The 15,410-nt window shown below is 34.4% G+C and overlaps 1 protein-coding gene across 1 annotated transcript; it reads left to right on the top strand.

Annotated features, from left to right (window-relative positions):
- Nucleotides 1-3,006: 3,006 nt before the first annotated feature.
- LOC129886141 (E3 ubiquitin-protein ligase RFI2) lies at nucleotides 3,007-12,814 on the top strand. Its single transcript, XM_055960692.1, has 6 exons — nucleotides 3,007-3,532; nucleotides 6,402-6,571; nucleotides 8,038-8,096; nucleotides 11,121-11,146; nucleotides 11,236-11,620; nucleotides 12,082-12,814. The coding sequence occupies exons 1-6, from the start codon at nucleotides 3,361-3,363 to the stop codon at nucleotides 12,551-12,553; spliced, it is 1,284 nt and encodes a 427-aa protein (XP_055816667.1). The 5' UTR covers nucleotides 3,007-3,360; the 3' UTR covers nucleotides 12,554-12,814.
- Nucleotides 12,815-15,410: the final 2,596 nt, after the last annotated feature.

Genomic DNA, 15,410 nt, shown 5'->3' with positions numbered 1-15,410 from the left:
CTCATCCACTTCACTACATCCGTTGATGCTTCAACTAGACATCGCATTAACTAATGTTGAATTTTATGTGAAAACTAGATATCCCTCCTAGACCAACCCTTTATAATCATTTGATTTGCAGAGTAAATTATACTGAATTATAATATAGAATTTGAATAGTAAGATTGATAATATCTTGATATTTTATTAATTATGATTTGTTTAAGTTACTACGTAAAAATAAAAAATTGTTGTATAATATAAAATATGTACTAGGTTTAAAATTGGATAAACTTATATAATTTTGAGTTTAAATTTCAACCTTGACCTTTATGGACAAAGCTTTAAAAGACTTAGCAAAAAACAACACACTATTTTACTTATTTTGTCAAGGGATGGTCAATTCTTGAATTGTTGTCTCACTTTAGATAAATCATATTACATCAAAATTTCAATATATAATTACATATGTGTTATTTATAACGATAACAAAAATATAATAAAACACTAAGTAATACTCTTACTAAATTTATATCGAGAAGATCATGATAATCAAATGTTACGTTTGAGCATTTTAATGTATTAAGTTGTCTCATATTTTAATTAGCCTTGATGGCCATTCTCGTGAAAAAAATGATGTAGAGAACGTTGGGGAGTAAATTGCTTTTGGCTCATTTTCGGCAGAACTTCTCTATTGAAACCTCGCATTATTTCACTCATTACTTTTACTTGTATCATGAGTTGTAACTTATTCTTTTTATGTGCAATAAAAATTTTCTCACTTATTTTAATGATGATCTTACTTTGTTTAGAAAGATCAGAAGTATTATTATATTGTGTTTATATTGAGGTTAGTGCAGTGAAGGATAAAATTGAAACAAAGAAAAATATTTTAACTTTTCAACTTATTTACTATATAAAAGAAAGTAATTATATGTTAAAGGAAAGTGTTCTTTGAACTTTTCAACTAATCCAGAGTTGTTTGAATTGCATGACGTTATTACGCCGTAGTATCCCGAAGGGACAAGTCAAAAAATATACTGCTGGATTGGTGTAGATTATGCCACAGTGAATTTGAATTTCCTTAAAGAGAGCGAGATATCTGCGCTTCAACCTGAATATATATATTGTTTTTATTCATTTTGTCATATTTTTTCTCTATTATAATTTATGTAATTATGGTATATACACCAACATCAAACAAGCGTTTGGTTAGAAAAATAGAAAAATCGATCTCGACGTAAAAGTTGTTCATTTTATTCTTTGCTTTCCACGAAACCTTCATTACAATGTTGGATTTTTCTTCTTCTTCATATGATTAATCTTCGCATAAATTACTAAATGATCAAAATAACTCTTCAAATCTAATAATAATAAATGTATTATAATCCCCACTATAATTTTGACATGACTAATTATTGCATAACTAACTATTAGATTAAACCATCCCAAACTTGATGGACATGTTTAAATTTTAGCGGAGTAAAAAATTTAGGCAATTTTCTTATTTGTTTAATAATATGAAACAAAATTAATTGATATTTATGTTGTTAAAATAACAAAACAACGAAAAAATGGCGAGAATGCACACAAACATGTTCAAAAAATATAATTAAGTGACTTAAATTTGCTCTCCTTTCACCTATTAGACCATACAGATTAAAAACACCTATTCTACTACCTATTAGACTCAAGTTGTCCTTAACGTTATTTTTCAATTCGAAATACCATCATTTAACAATGAGATGATATATAAGGCCTTAATTAAATAAGAAAAACTAATTTGCTAGTCCATGTAACTTCATTTATAAATAACACGATAACTTCATTTATAACTAACACGATCCATCCGATTTAACCTAAAATAATTAAAAAATTATTTGAGTTCAACATTAGTTATTTAGCTTCATGGGCTAGAAACCACTAAGTTCAACAACTAATATATTTCAAATGTAAACACCCGAAGAGGTTTAACCAATTTATGACCAACTCAAGAATTCAAGAAAACTGTGACTATAATTCATTTTTGTGTTGGATTCCTTGAAAAATTAGATGTTTTGAAGCCAAATTCCCATACTAAAAAAATATCAAATTGACCTCGTAATAAATTTTCAGGGACTGAAATTCAACTCATCTAATGATCGTTTAATCTTGACGATCCATAGTTTTCTAACATAAGTATAATTTTAAAAATAAGTATTAAAATGATCAATTTAATAGTAATTTTTGCAGCCTCACAAAATGAACAAAGTTAAACAAAATCACAAAATTCAGACTTGTTCGTACTTGATTCTTTGATGTTCCATGTTTTATAATAGAATGGATTTAAAAGACATCAACGTCTTCATTGTTCGAAGTTGCAATTTTGGTTCAAAATTGTTGCAAATTTCAATCAAGTTTAGATCTAAGTTCAATTCAACTTGTTTAATGTTTAACGGATATTGGTGAATTCTTAAAAATCCAGTCCAAATAATTGTCAAACAAATACATTTGATTAAGCGAAATTATTTATAACTTAAATTTAATATTCACATAAATCAATAAATCAACATCACATATTTAATTAAAGTCCTCTATATATCATCATAATTTATTTAAAAATAAGTATTTTAACCAAAATCAATATTAAGGTTAGTTAAATCTAATAAGTAAAATAAAATAAACTTAAATTATTTTTGACCAAAATTAAGACTTCAAAGCGGTCAAATGTCAATTTTCGATACTACAATAAGCAACACGAAATAAAAAAGAAAAAAAGCTGAAAAAGAATTCCGATTAAGCCAAAATATTTATGAATTAAATTAAATATTCACATAAATCAATAAATCACATCATAATTTCTTTAAAAATAAGTATTTTAACCAAAATCAATATTAAGGTTAGTTAAATCTCAATAAGTAAAAAAATAATATAAATTTAAATTATTTTTGACCAAAATTGAGATTTCAAAGCGGTCAATGTCAATTTTTTGATACTACAATAAGGAATAAAAAACAAAAAACAAAAGAATAAAATATGGTCCGTAAAACGGGCTGAGGAGAGAGAGGAAGTATTAGGAAAATAGAAAGAAAAGAGGTTCACAGTTTTTGTACAGCCTCATCCATCTTCTTTCCCCACCTATCCCCAAACCGCTACCCCTAACGCCTCAAAGTTCCTTTCATCTCACCTACACCCTTTTGCTTAGCCTTCGTAATCGGATTCTCATCTATTTTTTTTTTTCCTTTTGCTTTTAATTTATTTTTCGCAATAATCTGAGATACTTTTTTCTTCTTCATTTTCTTGCACTCAGGAAGAAAGATCAAGATAATATTACGATTTTTTTTGTTGTGTAAATTAAGGTAGGAGTAAAAAAAAGTTGTAGGTTGTTTTTTCCAGTAAATTATGGGATTGAACGATGTGGATCTTACGGATGACGGCGACGGAGGAGGAAGAGATGGTGGTGGTGGAGAAGATAAGGCATCGGCGGTTGCGTGTTCGATTTGCCTTGAAGCTGTAACCGACAATGGGGATAGATCCTGGTCTAAGCTCCAATGTGGCCATCAATTTCATCTTGGTTAGTTCGTTTACCAATTTTTTAAATTAATTAAACGTAATTGGTACTTCTTTGTTTCGTTAGTTAGCAAAAAACTTGTTGGTAATAAAATTTAGCTTTGGATTGTCTGAGATCTGATTATCCCTAAAGTTGTGGACTTCTGGACTTATTCGTTTGGGCAGAGCAGAATTTTGATTTTAATGAAGAATTGTTGGTTAAGTTTGTGCAATCTCTAACTTAAACAAGGGGTTCTAGCATGTTTTGTGCTAATCTAGACCACAATCGCCCAATAGAAGGATATGTAAGTGGAAACTTTGAGGATTCATCCTCATGTATTTTCCAAAATTGCGACAACTGGGTAATAGAAATGAATGGGCTTCATCACACGATGATGATTATTCCCTTTACTTATTACTTAGGGTAGCAGTTTCCAAAGCGTGGCATTGCATGCGTCAGTTGCCTGGGTGACTTGTGTATGTTTTAGAGCAGCTCAGCGGCTGAAGTTGAAGGTACTGGATTTCAGCTTAGCTAAATTGAAGAAGTACCAAGAATGGCTAGACAGTCTCAGAAATTATCAATTTGTTCTTTGTACAGTAGAATACTGTTAAAAAAAATTACAGTTTCAAGGATTTAGCAGAATTCTGTTGATAAAATTGAAGATTCAAGTAGGTTAAAGGAGATGAAGTACTTGTACAACTTTGAAGTTACAAGGAGCAAGAAAGGAGGAGGTCAATCCATAAAGCAAGAAAAAAGAAGTTGATTAATCAAAGGTTACACTGATTATCATGCCTGTATTGTAAAGATGCAGTCTTTCTTTAGACATTACGATACTAAACAAAAAAACTTCAATCATACTTCTTTGTTTGGGATTGGTCCTGTCCAGTTCTTGAGTCTTAAATCTGGGTTCAAGTAGCTGTTACAATGATATGATTGCATGAGACATAGCCAATTCTATGATTTCCGTATATGAAGAAGGTTTTAGATGAAAACCAGGGAATTAACTTATCAAATATGAAAATCAGGGAATAAAAGGAAAAGAAGCGAATGAATCTTCATGCTGTTGAATCTTAAGATACAACATATTCTTTTTATGACTTACAATGTGATTTATGAAAATTTGAAATAAACAAAACTACAATCTTTGTTCTTTTTAAAGAATTAGTATTAAGTTACTATTTGCACAATCTTTTCTCTTGTGGTCACTGTTGATGATTTTCTGCTGTCTCTTCTACTTCATTCCTTCTCATTGTCCTCTTTAACATATTATCACCCTCATTTTTTGATAATACCCAACACTTTGGCTGCTTCTCTCAATATCAGTCATAGAACATGCTCCCTTCAGGTGTAACAAAAATTGGAGAGCACGTAGTAGTTTAGCTATCCAAGTTTCTTGTGTTAATAGTATTGCTTTCTCATGCTCGTTTGTCGAGGTGATTGACATTCAATCATCCCAGAATCCTACTCAGAAGATTTCATCTTTTTGTCTAATCGTCTAGATTCTTGAAGATCACGTTGGGACTAGATCAGACGTAACCTCACTGGGATCAGTTTTCTGTTGTTGTAGAAAGGATCTGGGGTACATATAGTGGAGTAGAACCCAGATTTTATCCCTGGCAAAGAGAAATTTTTACCATCTGACCATATCCGTTATGTTACTTTACACCCCACATTAGCTAGGAAGTATAGCAAGGCTGAGGTGCATGTGAGCAGGCATGCTGAAAGACATATTATCCATTAAAGAAAAGTGTGCTCGCTTTAACAACTTAAGCTTTTAGATGAGATAGTCACACATTTCAACAGTTTCTAAATACAAGTTTAGTGAATTTTTTTTGTGCTGTCTCTACTTAATTACTAACATATCCATTCATAATGGTTCCTCAATAACTAAGTTTTCAGTTTTCACTATAGTAGTTATATTTATTTGTTTAGAAGATGGTCTACGGGCAATAAGATGCACGTGTTAGCATCTCTGTGTCTGCACCAAGGCGATGCCTATGTGAGATGAGGTGTCCACTCTGAAGTAAACTTTGTTTCAGTGCTTAAGCACATTTTTGGGTGAGCCTTTTCTGGAGCTTCCCTGATCTTCAATTGTAGACAAAGCAAGTCCAGTGTCCTGTTTACCGACATAAATATGTTTGCATTTGTTAATGGTATCTGGACCGAGTTGTCTTTTGGATCATGAAGTGGCCAACAAACTTGAAGTTCTACTTGTCTGCCACCATTTTCTTTTTAACAAAAGAAAAACATTGTAACCAGAGTAGACGAAGAAATGAGGAGCATGGCTATTTACTGTACTCTCTCTTTTAGGAGATTGTTGTGCTAATATAGCTGATTTTCGAAAACTAACCCTGTATCTTGTAGTTTATATGATGTTTAACAGTTCCATTTACCATATGACGTCTGCCATTTGTATCCACTATTCACTTCTTTGATATCATTTTACAGTTTGCTTAATGGTGGAAGCCATTATCTTCCTAGTAAGTTCCTTTCAGAACCCATTGTTTTTATTAAGCATCACTTGATGGATCTTTGGAAAATTTAGGATTATTGATCCTTATCAATTTTGGGTTCAGATTTTTTTTGTGTGGGGTGGAGGGGGGTGGGTAGGAATTGTGTGTAGTAATCTCTCCTTTTGATATCAACAATTATTGTTGTTGAATGTATTAGGGCAAAGAAGCAGGGGACTATTGAGTGTAGTAATGTTTGTTTGTGACGTTCTCTAATAATTTTTTAAAAAAATTATTGTTGTTGAATGTGTTAGGGCGAAGAAGCAGGGGACTATTGAGTGTAGTAACGTTTGTCTGTGACGCTCTCTAATAATTTTTAATGAGAAGAAAATGGATGTATTTCATCTTGTTGACAAATTCCCATTTTGGCAATTGGCATGCAGATTGCATTGGTTCTGCCTTTAACATCAAGGGGCAAATGCAGTGTCCCAACTGTCGGAAAATTGAGAAGGGTCAATGGCTTTATGCAAGTGGTTGCCGTCCCCTAACGGATTTCAACATGGATGATTGGGCCCATGATGAAGACCTATATGATCTGAGCTACGCTGAAATGGTAAATATGAGTCATCTCTTACCTACTGTTCAGTATCTTAGTCAGTCTAACCTATAAAAATATATTGAAGGTTCTGATCTATGTGGTTTTAATGTGAGGTTCATTGGACGTTCCTGTTCCTTTTTCCCCCCTGATAAGGAACATTGGGGACATCCCTTTATCTGGACTTCATAAGTTTCTTGTGGATTTGAATGATGTGGTTCTCCTACTGGGAACTGATTGAAGATTAGTATTGAAGAAGTAGATAGACATGCCTTATCTGACTCACAATTGCCTTTTCAGTTCTGTTCTTGTTTATATATGCTTTGTCTATTTTGGAGAGTATTGCCTAATCACTTCTCCTTGTCATGACTCATGATATCTGTATTCAGTCACCCAAACCTCTATTGTTGGTTTTGTCTCTTTTTGTTAAGAATAAATGAAGTTCTTTGAGTGTAGAATGTTAATTTGGTATTCCAAGAAATCTAAACAATCCGAGTAAAATATTTTTGATATATGAGTTTGCATTTGCTGGCTTTGACAATTTAGGGTTATATAAACATTATTATTAATACAAACGTCCTATTAAAGTGTTTTCGTGGGAGCTTCTATTCCTTATTGTCCCCTGATTAATAGGATAGACTTTTGTTAAGATATCCTGTCTGAAGTAGTTGTTTGTGTTATTTACAATTTGTGTCATAGATATGTTATTTAAATGCACATCTTGTCCACCTGGGTTTGTCTCTAAACCTTTCATGAAACTATTAGGAAAAATCCATAACACGGGATATCCTGATCTTTCACATTTTTAGAAAGTCATCTACAGCAACTTATTGATAGGGTAAATGTACACTGGATTTCTGAATAATTTGCCTAAAGAATTCCATCAGGTTACGAGGTTTGTAAGACCATATAAGTCTTAGGATTTGTCGACAAAGGTGCTCCATATTTTGGTCCATCATAATTGCTGATATTATCTCATCATGAACATCCACTTGAGAACACATTGCCTGTTAGTGTAGCAACTGTGATATATACACTGACTGCTACAAAGTTGGTGAGGACTTTTCGTTTTCGAATGTAGTTGCCAATTATTTTTAGTAGCAAGAAACTACTGCAAATGGCATGTGTAAAGTTCCATTTCTCCTGTACTTCTACAAAGAAATCTCCATTTCTCCTGTCAGTTGCAACAGGGAAAACATTAAAAAGAAAATTCCTGGTTGGCTCATGAACATTTGTTATTGCATTAATAGTGCCTAAATTTAGCTTTCGCTTTTCTGTTGCCTTTCTTTTCTTTGTGTGATCTGTTTATTGTTGGTTGCATTTGTTTTCAAGCAAATTTAAATTTTACTTACTGAATGCTTATTTCTTGGTAGGAGTAAGGTCTGCGTACACTTTGCCCTCCCCAGACCCCACGTTGTGGGATTTCACTGGGGGGTTGTTGCTGTTGTTGTTGTAATGCTTATTTCCTGTGCGTGGTTTTGCAGTCATTTGGAGTTCACTGGTGTCCGTTTAGTGGATTAACTCGACTACCATCATCTTTTGAGTAAGAACGCTTTTACTCTGAATTTTCCTTTTTTACTTTGCCTTCTTTGGGCCGAGCATATCAGTTTTACTTTTTGGGTTGAGATTGATTGTCTTTTAACCTCTTTGTGATTTTTTTACTAATAATGTTGCCTCATTATGGGAGCTTGTAATGTGGAAATGTTACTACAACAACATATCCAGTGTGATCACACAAGTGGGGCAATGTTGAAATGTCACTGTTCTGCTTATATAGTCTTTGAAAGAGAATACTGACATGCTTAAAGTGATTTGCTTGGAATTCTTTCTGTTAGACCTATTAATGGAGGAGGTAGATTTCCCTAATCAACAAAAAATTGAGGTAGATTTTGGTGTGAAGAAAAATATACTTGTAAGAAATGTGTTGGTGTGTGTATAGAGATGAGATACTGGTGATGCCATGATAGAGTTCATCAGTTTCCCTCTACATAGTTGGAGGGGAAATACTTTTGCTTTCTTGCTTCTGTGCATATTGTAAATATTACAGCACTATGCAAGTGCTGTCTTATTTACCTTGTCAAGAGAGATAAAGAGAGGGGACATATTGGTTTTATTTATATATATATATATATATCGATATGTCAATGAAATTTGCCTCTCCCCATCTTGCTAAATATATTACCAGCAAAAGGATAGAAGGTTTGGTCCTTTTTAGATATAACTATGTGGTGACTAGTAGTGTCCCCTGGGGGTGGGGTGGGTGAGGGGGTTAAAAGCAGGATGATTTTTTTATCTAACAAGAACTGAGAGAGCCGCATAGGTTAAGCATATGAGTAGTAGTCTCCGATCCATTATATCCTTTTGGTGCACCCATAAAGTTCCTTGTTGTATAGAACATCAGGTGGAGTTTGTAGAGAATCATGTCTTACCTTTTGAATTTTGAGTTTAGTTTTAATACATCTCTTTGTATGCTAATTGAGGCCGAGTTTTGAGTTAAGTTTGAATACATTGTGTGAGGTGGAAGTAAACCATTCATAGAACATTTTATATCTTCCTAGATCTAAATGCTGGCCTATTTAGCTAGTTTGAGTTCAAGATGTTGATGGGTTTGCTGTTGGGACTAATTTGCCTCAAGCGCCTAAGTAGCTCATTGTTTGCAGGGGTCTTGAAGTATGAAATGCCTTCAGATTGTTGCTTTCTTTTTGATGGGCAAAGCGTTGTGATTATCATTTTTTTTTGCCTCATTTGGTTCTAGCAAATTTGATGCAAGTCAGGATAAGGAGTATAATAAGCTCTTAGATTTCAGCATCAATTCAAGTGGATCAAGCTTCTATGCTGAGGCTACAATAGGCCCATATACAACAACAACATACCCTATGTAATCCCATAAGTAGGGTCTGATGTCAGTTCAGGATATAAGAGAAAAATAAGATTGAATTCTTTTAACTATTAATTAGCATATCAAAGTGAACAAAGTATGACACTGATGATGTTCTGCTCTCTTTCACTGAGAGTGTTCCCACTAACTCTGCAGTTGGCACCTTGCTATAAGATGTTGTCCCTAGAATTGGCTGTGATCTGTATTCTCTAGACTGAAGCTGGAATTGTACCTACATAACAGTCCCTCAAAGGAGACACCTGAGACCTTGAGGCTTGCATACAAGCTCATTGGCAATATGTTTTGTACTTCCACTATTAGAACTGTTCCATTTGGTCAATTAGTGTTATTAGGGTTTGCAATTGGTTGGGCGACATGTGTGCAAGCTTTACTCAGATGGGCCTGTGTGACTCTTAGTGGGGTTGATTGGAGAGGCTGGGCCAGTGCAGCGTAAGCTGATTGAGGGAAAAATGAATGGAAGAAAATATTAAATTTGATAAAAGAAGGAATAACTGGGGTGGGATGGTTCAATGGAGAATGAATTTTAAAATATCTAATTTGATAGGAGCAAAAGTATCTCTTTTTTGTTAAGGTAATTGAACATGATGAAGCTGGCAGGGCGGAACAATGTAGGGCTGTTTGTAAGGGTGAAAGTCAGACATGTGTGGATAGGGATATATCACCAGTTTTCACCCGCTGTCACGAGCCTGATATTTAAATGGGAGCAGGATAGAGGAATGGGTTCATAATTCTCTGAGTTTCGAACATGTGAGCCATCTAAGGCTGGACCAAGTTCACGCGAGAGCACGTTATTACCCCATTTTATTAATAAATGGGAGCAGGATAGAGGAGCTGGGTCATGCTCCTCCGAGTTTCGATGTGAGCCAACTAAGGCTGGACCAAGTTTGCGTGAGAGCAAGTTATTGTCCTGTTTTTTTTTCTATTAAGGCAAATACATTCATCTTTTTGCTTTTAAAGGAGAACGGTTAGTAATAATTGCTTTTGCTAGAATGTTAGATGGACTTCTGTTTATCTTTAAGCATATTAATTATTGAACTCTCCTATCTGTTCCAATATACACGACGCTCCGTTTTTGATGATGTGTTTAACACCATTCTACTAATAATATTATATTATACAACTTCTTGCAGGTTCCAAATTCAAAATTCATTTAAGTAATTAACTTTAAAATTTGACGCGATGATTACTCTTATCAAACTACCTTTTGTTAATTCAATTTCTAAATTAATGTTTTCACCACTACAACTTATAGCATGAAAAGGTCAAATCAACGTCTTTAATTCTTCTTGCTGTATCGCATGGGTGGAGAGTATACATAGGACTTCCATATATCCTAATGTTCCCTGTGACATTAGAGTTAAATTGCGGATGCTAATACTCTCTGTTCTGTGCCTGCTTGCCAATCGGTGAGCAAACATTATGCGCCTGCCCTTGAGTTTCCTTTTATTTAGACAGAAGAAAACAAAGAGTAGCTATGAGCTAATGATGAGAATTATTCCTCAACTTTCTTTCTGTTGATGGAGTAAGGTTTTTTTTCCCTCTTCTCTTGCTTTCGCTGTGCTGTAGATTTTGCTTCTTGTGTTATGTCTAGGCCTATTTTTCGCCTTTTGCTTCTCTTTTATTTTCTAATAATAATTCTTCTGACCACTACAATTCACATGCTTGCAGCGAAGGAGATCTTTCATCTAGTGCATGTAAGATTTTCAGACTCTCCGAACTGCTGTGTAGTAAATCTTTTTTGTCAAGCTTCAATAATGAGAGGGTTTCTGTTACTACTTTGTAGATCACGATCTTCTTGGTCAGCATGCTATATTTGCTGAACACACGGCTGTATCATCTGCTGCTCATCCATGCCCATATATTGCGTATGTTGGAATTCACCCATCATCCTCAAATTCGAGTGGAAGTATCAATGATGGTCCTAATTTCAACAATCACTGGACTAGTCCATCCGTTCCCAGCGAGATGCCAGCTTCTTATGCTTTCCCAGGAATGGATGTGCATTATCATAGTTGGGACCATCATTCATCTTCTTTCCCTATGGCAAACAGTCGTGTTGGTACTGCTGATCAGTCCTCGGTTCCCTCTGTTACTCAGAGAGTTGCCAGAGCCAATGCTGATATCCCAAGACCAGGATCTTTTGTCCCTCCATTCCTTGTTGGTCACGGGTATGATATGTGGAATCACAGGCAATTATTTTGTTTCTGATTAAAAATAATTATCAAATTCTGTTAAACATGGTCCAATTGTATCTCACAAAAAAGGTTCCTCCTACATTCCTTTACCTTTTTATTTTTCTTTTTGGATGGGAGGACGTGTTAAGGAAGAGTGAGGGGTTGGAGTACAGGGCCTAAAATGTAAGAAGAAAAAGGGGTATAGAGTTGGAAGGAAATATTGAAAAAGGACTTTTGAGTTTTTTCATTCAATTTGCTCCTGCTTTGAGATTACTTGAATCAAGTCATTGTGTGGTGCTCCTTTTGGAAAATCCAAGAGTAAACAAACTTAGCTTTTTTGTTACTGTTGTTTTTGCATTTTACTGTATTTTCCCCCACTACTTGGGGGTTGGGAGTGGGGGAGTAATGTTGTTTTTGTACTGATATTTGGATTTTGATGTGCATCGCTTTTGCAGTTCTGCTGCCAGAGCTGGAAGTTCAGTCGCCTCACCAATGATACCTCCTTATCCTGGAAGTGTAGCTCGGGCTCGTGACCGTGTTCAGGCTCTTCAAGCATATTTTCAGCAACCAAGTAGTTCACCAGCTGTACGCACTCCTGTTATGTCTGCTACTCGACGATCCAGCAATCATAGAGGGTTGGCTCAAGTGGGGCCAGCTGCCTCATCATCTGATCAGGCTGGTGGCTTCTACTTTTATCCTTCAGGTTCTTCAGGAAGAAACTTTCAAGAAGCTGAAAATCCAGTATCTAACAGATATCATGCTTGGGAACGGGAACACTTGCCTGCCTTCCCCTTGAGTCAGGTTGACAGAGATCCTATTTGGGGGCCATTTCATCACACAGGTGCTGGATCTGATAATGGTGGCCGATCTGGCAGCTTCCGCCCAAGGCATGGGTCTGAGAGGATGCCGTCCCAGAATCGGTCATGAATTTCTTGTGCTGTTTTGATGAGAACTGTGATTACTATGAATGAACCCAATTTATGTATGTTTTGCGAAAACGATCTATAATGGTTGGAGTCTTGTCAATTTGGCAGATTCAAAACTGTTTCGTGGCCATGAAATGATCCCTTTCTGATGGCCATGAATTTGTGTGGTGGGACTGTGGTGTCCTCTTGTTTCTGTGCTGTGGGGGTATAAATAACATCATAATGTTAATGGCAAAGTTCAAGCTAGTGGTTTGCCTCTTTATCTGCAGTGCTTGGTTACACAGATTTCTGTCAGATTAGTAAATGGTTGAAACTTTATACGCCATTGATGAACCAGAATATAGTGTTGGTCTACAGAGCCCGTTGTTCAGCGCACCCACTGCATCCTTGTTCCAAGGGTAACAAAGAATTAAGTGTTGAAGCTATTGGACTCTTTAATCGTCTTATATTAGTGATAATGGTTCTATGATATCTTATGAATGAAATAATGCTTATTCTTCGCAAGTCTCTTGCTAAAAGAGGTAAACATAAGAAAAAAAAATGTTCAATCATGTGTAGACTTTTGCAGTGATGTTTTTCCACGAGCACTGTTTCAACCTTGTGGAATTGCAAATCTTATTGCTCCAAACTACATTTGGTATGTACAAACGTAGACCTCAGAATTTGATAATTTCATAACTATCAGCCTATTTTCCTGAAGTAACTTTCTCTTGTTAATTTTTTACTACTGGTATTTTGTATAAAACTAAAATTCTTAGTGAAGGATTTGACATGATCCAAAATAAGAAAAGAGATTTAATAGAAGGGTATTTAACATACATAAGTCCCCTAGTTCACTGTCAAACATTGATGCACAAGAAGTCTAGTTATCAGTGAACTCATACGTTAAAAGTGCTGAAGGGTAGTTGCCACATGAACCTGTAAAATTTGAAAACGTTCTGTTGAGAATTGAGATATTATCTAGTGATTTTTAATTTTAAAACACAATTTAAAGGCATAATACAGCCGTCCTACCTTGGTAGGAGTAAGGTCTGCGTACATTCTACCCTCCCCAGACCCCATGTTGTGGGATTTCACTGGGTTGTTGTTGTTGTTGTTGTTGTAATACATAAATATGACCTTTAATGTCCTTCAACTTTGACTGTGCACAAGTAGACACTTAAACTTGTATAGAATTGAACAAGTAGACACACACATCCTAATTGGCGTCCTATGTGACAATTCACGCCCTGTGCAACATCCTATGTGGCATCTTAAGTGTACTATGCCACGTAGGACGCTTATGTCTACTTGTTTAACTTTATACAAATTTAAGTGTTTACTTGTACACACCCAAAGTTGAAGGGCATAGATCTCGGCCAAGGGCAAGTTAAAGGACATATTTATGTATTATGCCTAATTTAAAAGAGGTGGAGAATTAAATAATGGTGAATAATCTACAACACTATACAGTTGGGAGTGTATTGTTCTAAATTAACAATAATAAACGAACAAATATATATTTTTTCCCTGTGTTATAACATACAACAATATAGATTTAGGAGTACACGAGATTGTTCTCTTAGATATATGTTTCAGTAATGCATAGTCACAAAATTTGACAAACAAATTAGCCTCCTAATCAACTAAACAAACAAGCTGAAGGTTTTTTTTTTTGTTTTTTTTTTTAAAAAAAAACTAAGCAAAAAATTCTTCTTACTGCGAATCTTTGTGTAAGAGATGTGTTTGAAGTAATGCAAGTGGAAATTGTTAATTATCATTTATGTGTTATATTATGTGATCCTTTGTCTAGATCTCATTAAGTTTATTTGTTCTTTTCCAAACTAAAATAGAAAATCACATTACAAAAATACTTGAATATATAGTGCGATTTGAACTTGAAGAGTAATACTTATATTTCAAATTTTACGAAGAGAGATATCTCTCTAAAACTTGCTTTCGCACAATATTATGATCTCCAAAAACAATTTGGTTAATTCATAAAGACATTTGTGAGAGTTGTGATTTTGATTAACAATTCATTTGTTTGAAATAGATTCAAGAGGGTTTATTTAAAAAAATTGTGAATCAAACATTTTTTAATATAAATTGACAGAAAGGTCTATGTGATTTACTCTAAAATCCGACAACGAGCAAAAATAAAACTAGTTTATAGTTTAATTGCAATTAGTTTGTGGTAACGTATTGGCGAGCCATGTAACGGTGGATGTTTGATAAATGGGTCCAATAATGTGGATTCCGTTGGGCCTCTCTACTTAGAGCTAGGGCTGTTCACAGTTTTGGTTAAAACCAAAACCAAACCGAAAACTTAACCAAACCGAATAAAAAAACCGACATTCAGTTTGGTTTGGTTTGGTTTGGTTTTAAATTTGAATAACCGATAATATTTGGTTTGGTTATGGTTATAGAAAAAAATAACCGAATAAATAACCGAACCAAACCGATAATTATATACTTAAAATTTATAATTATTTATATGTATAATATTAGTTTTTCATAAATAATTAAAGATATTTTATACGTTTTAATTATTAATTTAATATTAATATACTTATTTTTAAGACCCAACAATCCAAACCCAACTCTTAAGCCCAATTATAAATTCTAATAAACACTAAACAACGGTCCAAGTCCAACAATCCAAGCCCATTAGCCCAACTCTCAAGTCCAATTCTAAATCCTAAATTTCTAATAAGCACTAAGCACTTGAGCAGCAGGCAGCAACATAAAGTAAAAGTTAAAACTTTAAAACCCTAGTATCTGTTTTCCTTTTACATTTTTGTTCCTCTCACGTTGGTTTCTCACAAAGTCACAGACTCACAGTCATAGAGTAACAGTGAAGGCTCAAGAGCAACCTC

Source organism: Solanum dulcamara, chromosome 4, assembly GCF_947179165.1.
Source record: "Solanum dulcamara chromosome 4, daSolDulc1.2, whole genome shotgun sequence".
NCBI lineage: Eukaryota > Viridiplantae > Streptophyta > Magnoliopsida > Solanales > Solanaceae > Solanum > Solanum dulcamara.
This window is presented reverse-complemented; position numbering and strand designations above follow the sequence as displayed.